Here is a 17160-nt window from a genome sequence, read left to right on the forward strand (position 1 = left end):
CCACCCAATTCCCACAATATTTTGCTCTAAAAAAATAAGCCATCTTGAAAACAAACTGTTCAGTTCCTACTTTTTGCTTTGAAAATGTAAACAATCTTGAAGATATGATGCCTGCTAAAAAAAATAAGCCATCCGATTCCCACAACATTTTGCTATCAGAAAATAAGCCATCTTGAAAATAACTTTCCAATTCCTACAACAGATTGCTCTCAGAATGTAATCCATCTCAAAAAGTAAACCATCCAATATATTTAATGCATATAAATCATGATGCATGCAAGTTAATTTGACTAATTAATGAAACTTACTTTGTCCTAAAGGAAACACAGATATTCATATTTTTTGTCTAATTGTTAAATCATGTGTCAGATAATCTCTAATAAACATTCTTTTAGTATACATTTTGTAATTTTAGCAATGCAGAAACAATTTTCCCATCATCTGTTAAAATTTTACTGGAAATTATGCCTATTTTTAAAGTATGCTAACCTCAAAAATAAAAATTGTTACAGAATACAATGAGCAGCTGCCTAGTTTTTGTTCTAAGGGTTCGTGAAAATGAGGCTAAGGCAGTTTGTATTAAATGTGGAGAAAAAAAATCATTTCCTATGTTTCAGGCAAATGTCGTTAGAGGATGGAATTAGTTCTGTTGTGGACAAGGAATTCTCCGATTGAGACATCATGCATGAAGCTGATGAAGCAACAAACATTTGACAGAAGATTATACCCAATAGTGTTTTTTAAATAATTTTTAAATTAATATTGAATTTTATATTTAAATATCAGATATTGAACTCTTATTGTCATGAATTGAAACATTACAGATAAATGCATATATTTCATACATTTATATATTCATATATATGTGGTATAACAATATGAAGTTTTTAACATTTGTTGCAAGGTTTTAGTACGCACATTTCTTATTAATATTTCTTGATGTAACTCCTATTGAATAGTTATATTTTTGTTGCCCTGTTTTACTTCTACTGAATAACTTAAATGTTTGCTCTGGATAATTCAGGATGGGATCAATGTATATCTCAAACCATACAAGTCATTAAGACAACAACTTACACATGTGAAGGACAAAAAGAAAATTTGAAATAATGTGGTATGGTTTCTTATAGCAAATGTAGTGATTGTGAAAATGACTACATCATTGAAACAGGTAGAATGTTAGAAAAAAGGATTGAATGTTATAAAAAAGGATTAAGGAATACATCAGTAGAGAGTCATCTATTACTGGATTGATGGCAAGCTCTACAGCTTGAGGATATCACAGGTGAAGACAGAGTTACAGGATGTGACCTCATGATTTCCTGTTTGCTGATGAATGTTCCTAAAACTGAGTGTGACTTGCAATTAACACAGTAGGAACATTTCTCTTCAGCTTGTGACAATTTTGGTCTCACAATCCATATCAAGAAGATAGAGGTGATGCTCCACCCTGCAATAGGAAAACCTTACATAGAGCCAACCTTCACAGTAAATGGCCAAAACCTCATGGCAATTGATAAGTTCTCCTATATTGGCAGTACACAGTCATGTGCAGTCCACATCAATAATGAATCCAATGCCAGAATTGGTAAAGCAAGTATGGCCTTTATGTAAATGTGGGAGAGCAGAGGGATCAGTTACCAAACAAATCTTAAGGTCTGCAAAGCCATTGTGTTGCTTACCCTGCAATACGCATTCAAAACCTGGACACTGTACAGACAGCATTCACATTCTGCTAATGAAACTACCATTGAGATGGGCAGGCCACATCATCAGGATGTCAGAAAACTGACTTCCCAAAAGAAGATATTCTGTGGCATGCTGAAAGAGGGAAAGTGATTTCAGGGTGATCAGAAGAAACACTTAAAAGACTCCCTCAAGTCATCCTCGAAACACTTCAACATTGACCCTTGGGAAGATCAAATACAGGATTGCTCCACCTGGCAGAGTCTCCTCCATACTGGAGCTACAAGCTTTGAGTGTGAGAAAATTGTAGAGGCATTGTAGAACCATGATCAACAGAAATCTCAGAACTATGGTATGTCCTCTGTTGATCAAGCGATCCCATGCAGCATCTCCTGTCAGTTGTGCTACAGGCAGTTTGGAGTACACATTGGCCAGGTCCAGCATTCACATACTCACAGAAACAAACCAGTTAGTGATGTCATGGTCATCAAACTCCAAATATTAATCTATTGTTTGGTTTGTCTTTCTATCTGATTGTATGTCTGTGTATATATATACCTACCAGTCCATCCTATTCAAGTTACTGATGTACACAACTGTGAACAGTATTGAACAACACATGCTCTTTGCATAAAACTTGGAACTTCGGATGCTGACCTGGACCCATCATTAAACATTTCTGAACTTCTAAGTCAGACCTGGACCCACCAGTATAAATTTCTGAACTTCTAAGTCAGACCTGGACCCACCAGTATAAATTTCTGAACTTCTAAGTCAGACCTGGACCCACCAGTATAAATTTCTGAACTTCTAAGTCAGACCTTGACTCTCCATCATGAAACTTTACTCAGTATTTTGAGTAATAGATGTTAACTCCAGATTGGGAAATCTTGCTAAAACTTGACAAAAGCTGTATTTTGGTTGGGTGGAATAATTTCAAGTAGGATTTGGAATTGAGTTGAGTTGTATGAGAGGCTTGGGTACTGCACTGTTTGGAGTTGAATTGAGTTGCATGAGGAAAGGCTTGGGAACTGCAGTGTTTGCAGGTAAATAAATTCTTGATATGAGCCTGTGCATTTACGATAAAGTACAGTGCCATCTCTTTACAATACTGTTGATGGGATCCAAGTGCACCATCGCATTGGTTGGGTTGCCTTATACTGGGCTACCTTATGTACTCACTTATAAGATGAGTCCAACTATGAACTGCACAGGCCCAGATCAACCATTGCATAATGAGCCAACAGATCTGGGTCTGTGAAGTTTCTTAAAAGTAATCAGTTGAACAAACAACACAGACCCTGATCTGCAGGTGCGTGATGCTATAGCAGATCAGGATCTTTCTTGCTTGCAGTTGGACTTGACTTACAAGTAATATTTGTACACTATTCATACTGTTACAGTTATATAATGTAAATGGAATCTATGACCATACCTGCCTTATTAAATGGAATGTGTTATACTGTGACACCTTGTAATGAGTGATCTCCAAAAGATCTGAATGCTACTCCATCTTCATAAAAATATGTTCAGACCTTGATCAACATTTTAAGTAAAATGCTGATATTGTTGTTTTAGTACCTTTCAGTATGATGGACTGTTTTTACTACATTTTAGTACCATGTACATTGGTACTGTTTTAGAAACTAATATTTTAATATACCTATTTCCGTCATGTGCAAAATGCATTGCTGTCCTGTCATCTTAACATTTATGGAAGGGTTTAGTAAGTTGTGTCATCATTGCAGGATGCACAAAGTACATGCTTAATAATAGAATTTTAAATGTATACTTAATGTTAAAATTTTAAGGATATACTTAGTTATGGAATTTTAGATACATTCTTAATAATAGAATCTTAAGTATGTTCTTAATAGAATTTTAAATACATATGTGATAATATAATTTTAAATGTATATTTAACAATAGAATTTTAAATACATAATTAATAACAGATTTTTAAATACATTCTTAATAATAGAATTTTCAAATACTTATTTTAGAATAAAATTTTAAATACCTACTTAGTAATAGAGTTTTAAATACATACATAATAGAATTTTAAATAAATTCTTAATAATAGAATTTCAAATGCATACTTTATAATAGAATTTCAAATGCATACTATATGATAGAATTTCAAATGCATACTTTATTATTGAATTTCAAATGCATACTTTATGATAGAATTTCAAATGCATACTTTATGATAGAATTTCAAATGCATACTTTATAATAGAATTTCAAATGCATACTTTATGATAGAATTTCAAATGCATACTTTATTATTGAATTTCAAATGCATACTTTATGATAGAATTTCAAATGCATACTTTATGATAGAATTTCAAATGCATACTTTATAATAGAATTTTAAATGCATACTTTATGACAGAATTTTAAATGCATACTTTATGATAGAATTTCAAATGCATACTTTATAATAGAATTTCAAATGCATACTTTATGATAGAATTTCAAATGCATACTTTATAATAGAATTTCAAATGCATACTTGAACACAAAATTTCAAATGCATACTTTATGATAGAATTTCAAATGCATACTTTATAATAGAATTTCAAATGCATACTTTATAACAGAATTTCAAATGCATACTTTATAGTAGAATTTCAAATGCATACTTTATAATAGAATTTCAAATGCATACTTTATAATAGAATTTCAAATGCATACTTGAACACAAAATTTCAAAAGCATACTTTATAATAGAATTTCAAATGCATACTTTATAATAGAATTTCAAATGCATACTTTATGATAGAATTTCAAATGCATACTTTATGATAGAATTTTAAATGCATATTTTATAATAGAATTTCAAATGAATACTTTATAATAGAATTTTAAATGCATACTTTATAACAGAATTTCAAATGCATACTTTATAATAGAATTTAAATGCATACTTTATAATACAATTTTAAATGTGTTCCTAATATTTTTAATGTATATGTAATTAATTGCTAATGGTGGTAAGGAGTACTATTAATTTAATTTGCATTTCTAACAAACACTTTTAGATAATTTATCACTGGTTTTGCAGCTTGGATCTTCAGAGCTGTTGACTAGTTTGTAAATAATTTGTACTTGCAACCCAATTGCTGTCATTCCAGCTTGTGACTAGTTATTCTCACAGTTGTATCACGATTGATTCACGATTTTAAAAAGTTTTAATGTGAAGGATTTTTGCATGAGTATTGTTTTAATTGAAGGTATAAAAAGGTATTTTTTTAGTGATAATTACTAAATATTGCTTAGCATTTTTGAAATAACACACTCCTACTAATAAAGTGAAAATAAGTTCTAACTTTATTACAGATCAGACCTCAAGGAACTAACATGTACACTGTTAAATGCATGTGAAAATAGGAATAATGTGCAAATAAGTTTATATGTTAAAAAGAGCATGCACAAACCTAACCATGTACAAATAAACACATGTAAAAAAAAGCATACACACATCTAAGTTTATATGTGCAGATAAACACGTATGTAAAAAAGCATACTCACATTTAACCATGTACATATAAAAACATGTAAAAAAAGAGCATACACACACCTAAGCATACATGTGCAAACTCATGTAAAAAAGACAATACACACATGTAAGCATATATGTGCAAATAAATGTAAGAAAGAGCATACACACACCTAAGCATACATGTGCAAATAAAGACATGTAAAAAAGACCATACACACACCTAAGCATACATGTGCAAACTCGTGTAAAAAAAACAATAAACATATGTAAGCATATATGTGCAAATAAACACATGTAAGAAAGAGCATACACACACCTAAGCATACATGTGCAAATAGACACATGTAAAGAAAAGTGCATACACACACCAAAGCATACATGTGCAAACACATTTAAAAGAAGAGCCTACACACACCTAAGCATATGTGTGCAAATAAACGTGTAAAAAAGAGCATACACAGAGATTCTTTTCTAAAAATAAGTGCATATCTGTGTGGAAAAGAAGAACCAACTTTAAAACCTGTTTTGAAAGTAATTTTGTTCCTCATGAGGTGAAGAAAATGATTTGTTATCTATCTACCTCATTCTGGATCTACATTCATGTTATTATTCATTTATGATTACATACAGTATAAAACACTGTTAAGTTTATATACCATATTGTATAATCTTTGATCACTAAGCAGTACTATTTAAAGCTTTGTATAAAAATCAATTTAAACTAAAGATAATGTCATTGAACTTAACTAATTCAAAATATATATGCTTATTAATCTTTTACACTTGGCTGTTAATTACTGGATTTTCCATGAGAAATGTTATGCTTGGCCATGAATTACTGGATTTTCCATGAGAAATGTTATGCTTGGCCATGAATTACTGGATTTTCCATGAGAAATGTTATGCTTGGCCATACATTACTGGATTTTCCATGAGAAGTGTTATGCTTGGCCATGAATTACTGGATTTTCCATGAGAAACGTTATGCTTGGCCATGAATTACTGGATTTTCCATGAGAAATGTTATGCTTGGCCATGAATTACTGGATTTTCCATGAGAAATATTATGCTTGGCCATGAATTACTGGATTTTCCATGAGAAATGTTATGCTTGGCCATAAATTACTGGATTTTCCATGAGAAGTGTTATGCTTGGCCATGAATTACTGGATTTTCCATGAGAAATGTTATGCTTGGCCATGAATTACTGGATTTTCCATGAGAAATGTTATGCTTGGCCATGAATTACTGGATTTTCCATGAGAAATGTTATGCTTGGCCATACATTACTGGATTTTCCATGAGAAATGTTATGCTTGGCCATAAATTACTGGATTTTCCATGAGAAGTGTTATGCTTGGCCATGAATTACTGGATTTTTCAAGAGAAATTTTATGCTTGGCCATAAATTACTGGATTTTCCATGAGAAATGTTATGCTTGGCCATGAATTTCTGGATTTTCCATGAGAAATATTATGCTTGGCCATGAATTACTAATTTCCCAAGAGAAATATGCTTGGCCATAAATTTCTGGATTTTCCAAAAGAAATTTTATGCTTGGCCATAAATTACTGGATTTTCCAAGAGAAATATGCTTGGCCATGAATTACTAATTTCCCAAGAGAAATATTATGTTTGGTCATGAATTTCTGGATTTTCCAAGAGAAATTTTATGTTTACCATAAATTACCGGATTTTCCATGAGAAATTTTATGCTTGGCCATGAATTACTCATTTCCCAAGAGAAATTTTATGCTTGGCCATGAATTACTAATTTCCCAAGAGAAATTTTATGCTTAACCATGAATTACTGGATTTTCCATTAGAAATTTTATGCTTGGTCATGAATTACTGGATTTTCCAAGAGAAATTTTATGTTTGGTCATGAATTAACTGGATTTTCCATGAGAAATTTTATGCTTGGCCATGAATTACTGGATTTTCCAAGAGAAATTTTATGCTTGGCCATGAATTACTGGATTTTCCAAGAGAAATTTTATGCTTGGCCATGAGTTACTGGATTTTCTAAGAGAAATTTTATGCTTGGCCATGAATTACTGGATTTTCCAAGAGAAATTTTATGCTTGGCCATGAATTACTGGATTTTCCAAGATAAATTTTATGCTTGGCCATGAATTACTGGATTTTCCAAGAGAAATTTTATGCTTGGCCATGAGTTACTGGATTTTCCAAGAGAAATGTTATGTTTGGTCATGAATTAACTGGATTTTCCAGGAGAAATTAATTTGATATTTCATTGAAGTGAATGACCTAAACTTTTTTTTTACTGCTGTTGATAGACATAAGTGACATGATAACCAAGAAGTTTTATTGACCATTTCACATTTGATTGGTCTAGTTAGAATAGTCACCTATCATGTATGAGAACCAGGTTAAAATCCCACAATGGACTAAATAATTTCTTTATATCATTTTTTTATATATAAAATGTGTTGTTTACCAATGAATAAGGAAGGAGAATTCTGTTACACTGATATTTTTGGTGCAAATATACACAAAGCACAGCAGAACATAAACAGTACACATATGAAATTGTAGTAGATGAGACTATGAAATTGGCTTCTTCTGTCTGTTATACGTATTGTTAGCTAGTATATTTGAGGATAAAATAAAAAGAAAGTTTTCTTGAGTGAATATAATGGATATATTTCATCTTGTGGATGAAAAACTAGAGTATTTTCATTTGTGGCTTTGACAATCACGAAAATACGGAGTTTTTCACCCATTCAGTGAAATAAATTGGTCATTCACTCGAAAAAAGCTGATATTCATATCCTTTATATCTTTCAAATAATAGAATTACACCTCACACAAATTATCAGGGGGGAGGAATTCAAGAGAACCTTTTTGGATGCACTAAAGAGAAATTTCAGTAAAACCTGATATTCTTACAATACTGTAGAATATTATATGGTTCAGTGGTGCCATGCTTTGTTATGGTATGCCAGTCCACAGAGTGGCACAAATTAACATAGGATGACCCCACATGGTACAGTGATCCTCACAGTGGCATAATTTACTGTATCATGGCTCCACATGGTACAGTGATTCTCATTACTGCACACTCAGGTTAATATGCTATGGCCTCTCATGGTAAAGTGGTCTCCCCTCATGGCCAGTATGTTGTGGTATCTAAACATTTTAAGGTATGGCAGAATAGTTACAAATTTATCATCACTGCTTGCTTGTGAAGAAAAGATATAGGTAAATGCCAGAACAAATTGTGAAATTTGCATAATTGTTATGCACTGCTGTGATGTCCTAGTCTTTGCATTATGACTTTTTGTTACTGATGAATCGGTGAATTTGACTGTTTCCTTCAGTCATCTTCATCATTGGCAACCCAGTGACAGTGGCCAGCTGTCCACATGGGATGTCCTTTGGCAGCCTCCCATCCTCCATGCATTGGACGTGTCCCAGCCATCGACGGCGGCATTTGCTCAGCAGGGTGTACATGATGGGGATACTTGCACGCTGCAGGATATCGCTGTGTGGGATGTGGTCTTGCCAGGTGCTTTTCAGGATGCACTTTAGGCACCATATATGGAAGGAGTTGAGCCAGTGCTCTTGCCTCATGTAGGTGCTCCAGGTCTCACTTCCATATAGAAGGGTGCTGAGAACACAGGCCTGGTAGACTTGGATCTTGGTGTGCTCTGTCAGCACATTGTTTTCCCACACTCTCTTTTTGTTAGTCATGCCATGATATTGTTTGCCTTTCAAAGCCTTCTGTCCAGCTCCACATCAAGCAAGAGTGTGTTGCTGATGGTTGACCCCAGGTAAGTAAAGTTGTGTGCTTCCAGGGTGACACCATTGATTTTGATGGAAAAGGCAATGGTGGTATCTTGCATGCTGACATTTGTCATTTTCAGGCTGATGGTGAGCCCAAGCTGCTTGCAGACATCAGCAAAACAGTCTGCCAGTCTCTGGAGGGCATTCTTGGTGTGGGTCACAAGAGCCATGTCATCTGCAAAGAGCATCTCCCTGATGAGCACCAACCTCACTTTGGTGTTCGATCGCAGTCGTGCCAGGTTGAACAGCCTCCCGTCAGACCTGGTGTGCAGATATATGCCATCGGTAGACGAGTCAAAGGCATAGGACAGGTGCAGGGAGAAGAAGATCCCCAAAAGGGTTCATGCCAGCATGCAGCCCTGCTTCACGCTGCTGTTGATGGGGTAGGGGTCTGAGGGGGATCCATCATATAGGACTGTTCCCTTCATATCTGCATGGAAAAATTTTGGGGGCAACTGATCTTACTGAGTTCAAATAGGCCCTTCCTGCTGACCAGGTCAAAGACCTTGGTGAGGTTGATTAACATCATGTAGAGTGGCTGACCTTGTTCTCTGCACTTCTGTTGGAGGGAGAAGATGTCTGTTGTCAACCTGCCTGCTCTAAAGCCGCACTTGGATTCCGGGTACACACTGTCCACTAGCAGCTGCAGCCTGTTGAGTATGATGTGGGAGTACACTCTGCCAATGATGCTCAGGAGTGAGATCCCTCTGTAATTATTAAAATCACTGCGGTCACCCTTGTTTTTGTAAAGGGTCACAATCGTGACACCACGCGTGTCTTTCCTTCCTCCCAGCAGAAGCAGAGTAGCTCATGCAGCGTCTGAAGCAATGTTGGTTTCCCACCTTTGATAGCTTTTGGAAGGATGATGTTGCTACCTGGTGCTTTGTCATTTGGGAGGGAGTCCATTGCTTTGCTGAGCTCCTCTAAGGTGGGCACTTTGTCAAGCCCCATTCATTTAGTATTACATGCACTTGGTAATATAGTTCAGTGGCAGTTATATCATATACAAGTTATACATTAAATATATCTTTCAGTTCCCAGGTTTTCAACTGATGGAAAAAAGCATTACTTATGCAGTATAATAAAGCACAGTACATCTTCTTATGTCTGCCATGAGCTGCACTCTGAGAGAACACCGTAGGAAACCTGTAAATATTTTACTCTTTATGGCTGCCAAGAAATGCACTCCACTGAGAGAACACTGTAAAAACCTATCATTATTGTACATTTTATGGTTGTCATGTAATCCACTCCACTGAGATAACTCTGTAAGAGACCTCTATCATACATTTTATGGCTGCAATGAATTGCACTCCACTGAGAGAACACTGTAAAAAAAAACTATGATTATTGTACATGTTATGGTAGCCATGAACTGCAATCCACTCCACTTACAGAACACTGCAAGAGAACTGTATTATTGTACAATTTATGGATGCTATTAACTGCACTTCACTCCGCTGAGAGAACACTGTAAAAACCTGTCCATATTGTCACTATTGTAAGTCAGTATCATGGAACATGGATGACAGCCAGTAGGGACATACATATTCAAAATCATGGAACATGGATGACAGCCAATATCATGAGACATACATATTCAGTATCATGGAACATGGATGACAGCCAATATCATGGGACATACATAGTATCATGGAACATGGATGACAGCCAGTATCATGGGACATACATAGTATCATGGAACATGAATGACAGCCAATAGGGACATACATAGTCAGTATCATAGAACATGAATGACAGCCTTTAGGGACATACATAGCCTGTATCATGGAACATGAATGACAGCCTATAGGGATATACATAATCAATATTGTCAAAACATGAATGACAGCAAATAGGGATAGTGTTACGACTCTATGGTCACAAACTAAGTTACAGAAAGAAGCAAAGGAAACAACTAATTTAATTATCAAAGTTATCACTGAAAATGTGAGAACAACTTCCAGTATTATGAAGTGAATCCCAAATAATCATGAAAAATTCTATTAAAGTTCTATTGAAATTTTGAAAGAATGAAAAGTCCCATCTAAATGTTAGATTTGGAAATGTGTAGTACTGGTCTGCCAAAAATTGTGACATTGTCAAAATGGCAATGTTTCAACTGTACTGGTCGGCCAAAATTTTGACATTGTCCAGAACTCTTTTGCATAATTCCATTTGTTCCATAATAACGTTATTGTCTAATGAGCACATTCTGTTTCCACTGAACAATCCAAACAAATGTTTTTCCTCTCAAATAATATCTAAGTACAACATAAAGCATGTCTACAGACTTGATGTTACAACAGGAGCACAAGAAATAATGACTCAAAAAATAGGAATGAAACTGATTGCTCAGTTCTTTCCTTATATACACCTTCAAGAGTCTATTACGACTATATGTCACAGTATACCCATGATCTTACTACTTAGCTTAATATTTCAAAATACCTATTCATGTGACTTAACTCAACAATAATTAACTTAATGTTTGCTAAGATACCACCTGACCAACCTGTCCAATAGGAAAAAGCCTGAATCTCGTAAACATGTTTATTAATACATGTAATTCTATTACCGGTGTTAGTATCTGTCAAGCATCTATTTATAGATCCTATGCAATTTTACATTTTGTAATATCTTAAAATAGACCCTATGCACATACAAAATCCAGCTATAGATAATCACTACAGTTTACAGCAATTAATACAAATTACAAAAATTAGACAAATTCATGTTCCAGGAGTTACAAAATATATAGATGTACATAACATGATACATATTCAATATCTTGGAACTTGAATGACAGCAAATAGGGATACACAAAGAAGTTGAACTTCATCTTTTAATGCTCAAACTGTATTATGCACTATGGTGTACATTTTTTGGAGTGAAACTTAAATCAATATTTTTGTACATGTCAGTTGACTTCATTGTTCATTTCTTTACATTCACGTTTTATGAAATGTAAACTGTTTTTTCCACTGATTTATTCTTATCAGAGTTGAAACATCATACTGACATTATTGTAATAATGTCATTGGTGTTTCTGTCTTGTATACATTTTTTTCAAATTTGTGACAGAATTGTACATTTTTATCTTGGTCTGAACCAAACCTTTGAGAAACTAATTTAAAAACCAGAATTTATCTGAAACTGTTAACACGGGCAAGTAAAATACATATAATTTTCTTAATATATTTGTTTTTTGTTTTTAGAAAATCTGATAAAAATATATCTTCATTTCTGTAAGTATTACTTTTTATGAAGTTAATGCTACATCTGAAGAAAAAAGTTCAACCTTGAGAAGATACAAGAGTTAACATCCCTGTTCAATAAAGGATGGGTAATTCAGTATTTAAAACTTGTATGTAAAGATGGGCAAAGTTTTGGTTCATTACAAGGTCATAAAGAGTAACCATATACAGCTTTTTTTGATTACCCAATGATCACAGACTTCACACTTAAGCTGTCTTTTTCATTACAAGGTCATAAAGAGTAACCATATACAGCTTTTTTTGATTACCCAATGATCACAGACTTCACACTTAAGCTGTCTTTTTCCTTACAAGGTCATAAAGAGTAACCATATACAGCTTTTTTTGATTACCCAATGATCACAGACTTCACACTTAAGCTGTCTTTTTCATTACAAGGTCATAAAGAGTAACCATATACAGCTTATTTTTGATTACCCAATGATCACAGACTTCACACTTAAGCTGTCTTTTTCATTACAAGGTCATAAAGAGTAACCATGTACAGCTTTTTTTGATTACCCAATGATCACAGACTTCACACTTAAGCTGTCTTTTTCATTACAAGGTCATAAAGAGTAACCATATACAGCTTTTTTTGATTACCCAATGATCACAGACTTCACACTTAAGCTGTCTTTTTCATTACAAGGTCATAAAGAGTAACCACATACAGCTTATTTTTGATTACCCAATGATCACAGATTTCACACTTAAGCTGTCTTTTTCATTACAAGGTCATAAAGAGTAACCATATACAGCTTTTTTTGATTACCCAATGATCACAGACTTCACACTTAAGCTGTCTTTTTCATTACAAGGTCATAAACAGTAACCATATACAGCTTTTTTTTGATTACCCAGTGATCACAGACTTCACACTTAAGATGTCTTTTTCATTACAAGGTCATAAAGAGTAACCATATACAGCTTGTTTTGATTACCCAATGATCACAGACTTCACACTTAAGCTGTCTTTTGATCTTGGTGAATTGAGAAACTTTCCAGAGATTGATTTTATAATGTGAACAAATTAAGATTGTCATCCATTTTAAATTGGTGACGACTTAATTTATAGAGGGGATTAAAGTAAGCAGGATACATAATCCTGTGTGGAACATAAATTTGTTAAAGAACAACATATATGCATCATTTTTAATTTTGTTATATAATTTCCATATGGAACAATGTTGATACAAATGATATTATTTTTGTAATTATTATTATTATTATTATTAAGAACATGGTATTTGTTCAAAAACCAATCATAAAAGGTGCACCTCTGTACAAAGGTCAGTTTTGCCTTCTCCCATGGTGGTCACTAGTGACAGGTTTATCTATCTTTATGTTTGAAGTAAACCTAAAGCTTGTGACATTCGGAATATAAGAACTGAAGACTTGTGTAAATCAAATATGGTACAATGGACTTGAAATTTGTGATGGTTCATTCTTAACCTCTCACATGGATGAAAGATTTAAAATTATAGGTGTTATCCAACTGAAAATATAAACTTTCATTTTATTGAAAATAAACTTTCTTGACTAAAGGTTAGTGTAATTTTTTTTCCAACATATATTAAAAGCATACATCATGTTAACTATCAAAAGTTCATCACAGATTGCATTGCAGTGATTTTATGCCACAATATTTAGCACAGTCAGACTATTTTGCTAAGCAACTTTTTGAAAATGGGAATCTTAGAATTTTCACTTCAAATGTTTATTTTTTCTTATAACTGTGACAGTTTTATTCTTTGTCATTAGTTTTCCTTTCCTTTCATATAATTGTTTAATACCCAATTGTTCTGAGTTATTTATTACTTGTAAAAATATGTTGTGCAGAAATTAATTCATGATTGCCAACACCTTTAGGCCTGGTTTATTTTGGGAATGAGTAAATATCATGGCTTTTATTAAAAAGATTCACACTCTCTTGTCCATACCATATTCAACATAAAAATACACACAGTTCCCAAATGACGTCAATAGCAGCCATATTTGTCGTATGCTGACAGATTTACCGTTGAGTTTATTTGGCATTTGGAAGTTGAAATATATTCATTGAATCTCAAGATAATGGTACAAAGCATACATACATACATAAACAGAACACAAATTAGTTTTTTTTGTTAGTATTTATATTTGTAATATATAAGTTTGTTTTGCTTCAGTGTGCCTTGTTCAAAATGGTCAATTTTGGTGGTCACATATGGGAGAAACTGCTAGGTTGCCCATCATCCGGGTAAAATGGGCAGAACATCCTCTACTAGTGACCTTATCAGGAAGCATCTGCACTTGGCCCTGGGTGGCTGAGTGGTCTAAGGCACTTGCATTTACTCTTCACTCACACATCTCACCTCTATCTGCACGAGTTTAAGTCTTGGTTATACCAGTATTGGTATGTGAGAAAGCATGCACTTAGCTTCCCATGTTCTTCATGTGCTGAAAAATGACAAAACCAGACCAAACCAATCTGCATTGTGCAGTTTAGAAAATTCTTATTTGAGTGAAATTTCATCATAATAAGTGTACACTGATGATGTTCTAAATAATGTCTCCATGATGTATATGTACAGACTAGCAGATTAGTTCCCTTTATTGATGTTGGGAGCTCTCCACTTTAGAGGTTCATGCTCTCTCCCATTATTGTCATGTTGTATAAAACTCACGAAAGATCTGTTTTTGAGGCTTTTTTAAGCCACAGATTTAAGTGACAATAGGACACTAAACATGTACTGTTGTTCCAAGGAAATATTATTGTTCTATGCAGATTTAAGCAGATTCTCAACTCCGACAAATTCTGGAATCATGACATATGTGGTTAGCAATAGATTTCTTTATGTGAATTTTGACTAAAAAGAGACACATGAATATTATGATGAATATGGTATGTAGAAACACACCACAAAAAGAAAACTAGGCCAAATTAAGTATGTAGGAACACACTACAGTAAATGAATTGGCCCAGTACAGTATATATGAACAAATTACACTAAATACACTAGACCCAGTACCGTATGTAAGAACATTAGTAAGTGAACCAAGATCAGTACAGTATGTATAAACACACTACTGGTAAGTGTACCAAGTCCAGTACTATATGTATGTTTGTACTACTGACAAGTGAACTAAGCCAGTATGGTATGTATGAACACATTACAAGTAAACTAGGCCTAGTACAGTATGTATGAACATAACTACTGGTAGGTGAACAAAGCCAGTATGGTATATATGAATACACTAATTGTAAGTGAACAAAGCCAGTATGGTATTTATGAATACACTCATTGTAAGTGAACAAAGCCAGTACGGTATATATGAATACACTAACTGTAAGTGAACAAAGCCAGTATGGTATTTATGAATACACTAATTGTAAGTGAACAAAGCCAGTACAGTATATATGAATACACTAATTGTAAGTGAACTAGGCCAAGTACAGTATGTATGAACACTCACACGACCAAGAACTGAACTAGACCCAGTACAATATGTATGAACACACAACTGTTACATGAACTAGGCCCAGTATGGTATGTGTGAATACACTAAATGTAAGTGAACTAGGCCCAGTATGGTATGTATGAATCCACTGCTGGTAAGTGAACTAGGTCCAGTATGGTATGTATGAATACATTAAATATAAGTGAACTAGGCCCAGTATATTATGTATGAAAGCACTAATTGTAAGTGAACCAGGCCCAATATGGTATGTATAAATACACTACTGGTAAGTGAACCAGGCCCAATATGGTATGTATAAATACACTACTGGTAAGTGAACGAGGCCCAGTACAGTATGTATGAATACACTAATTGTTAGTGAACTAGGCCCATTATGGTATGTATGGATACACTACTGGTAATTGAACTAGGCCCAGTATATGTATGAATACACTGCTGGTAAGTGAACTAGGCCCTTCTCTGTGCCTAATTCCCTACCTACTAGCTCACAGCAAGATTTTCTTGGCCCTCTCCAGCCCCAAATGCCCTTCTCTGTGCCTAATTCCCTACCTACTAGCCCACAGCACGATTTTCTTGGCTCTCTCCAGCCCCAAATGCCCTTCTCTATGCCTACCACCAGATTTGGGTCTGCACAGTCTGTTATGAGTAATCAGCAGAAGAAATAACAGACCCTGATCTGAAGATGCATTATGATATGGCAGATCAAGATCTATGTTATTTACAGTTGAGCATTATATATATATATATATATATATATATATATATATATATATATATATATATATATATATATATATATGGCACATAATCACAAAGGTGACTATGTAATGCCAACAAAAGGTTAACTTTGAAAAATGCAAAATTTGAATTGCACTAAAACTGAGGAAGATAAAGTCTTCCAACTAAATGTATAATAAGTTCAAGAAGATAAAATATAAAATGTAAAAATGCTAAAATTCTGTAAAATATGATTAAAATTTGGTGTACAAATTGCTGGCCTACCATTAGACTACAGTGTAGGAAGACTACAACAGTGTTTTGTTTTTTTGTGGTCAATTTTTCAAATTTTTATTTTATCATCCATGCTAGAACATTTTGATATTTTCCTCATGGAAACATTTACATGTTTCCCACCCCCATGCCTGAAACTTATCGCCACTGTCCTATTTACTATCCATGGGCAAATCTGTACAGTTTCTGACAATTGTTATGTTTTATTTTTTTACTCTTCCTATGAAAATTATTGCAAAATACATTGTATACACATTAAGGTAATACATGTATTGGTCTTCTTTCTATAATATTTTCTACTGTCCTTATCAATCATTGTTTGTAATAATATATATATATATATATATATATATATATATATATATATATATATATATATATATATATATATATATATATATATATATATCCTGTAACCTTAATTT

The 17160-nt window shown here is 33.7% G+C and overlaps 1 protein-coding gene and 1 long non-coding RNA gene across 2 annotated transcripts in view; both read left to right on the forward strand.

Moving 5' to 3' along the window:
* The window catches only part of LOC149777422 (calcium/calmodulin-dependent protein kinase kinase 1-like), a 247985-nt gene extending 244541 nt beyond the window's left edge, over nt 1–3444 (forward strand). The window contains exon 17 of the mRNA XM_089941395.1: nt 618–3444. Coding sequence (XP_089797521.1) covers nt 618–675 — 58 coding nt within the window. The 3' untranslated portion in view covers nt 676–3444. The remainder of the gene's footprint in view (nt 1–617) is intronic.
* A 1061-nt stretch (nt 3445–4505) lies between these two features.
* LOC149777424 (uncharacterized) lies at nt 4506–13806 on the forward strand. The gene is made up of 2 exons (XR_016416177.1): nt 4506–13080; nt 13166–13806. It is a non-coding gene; the product is annotated as an uncharacterized LOC149777424 (long non-coding RNA).
* Nucleotides 13807–17160: the final 3354 nt, after the last annotated feature.

The sequence above is a fragment of the Sinohyriopsis cumingii genome, chromosome 18 (assembly GCF_028554795.1).
Source record: "Sinohyriopsis cumingii isolate HCF-2022 chromosome 18, ASM2855479v2, whole genome shotgun sequence".
Classification (NCBI taxonomy): domain Eukaryota; kingdom Metazoa; phylum Mollusca; class Bivalvia; order Unionida; family Unionidae; genus Sinohyriopsis; species Sinohyriopsis cumingii.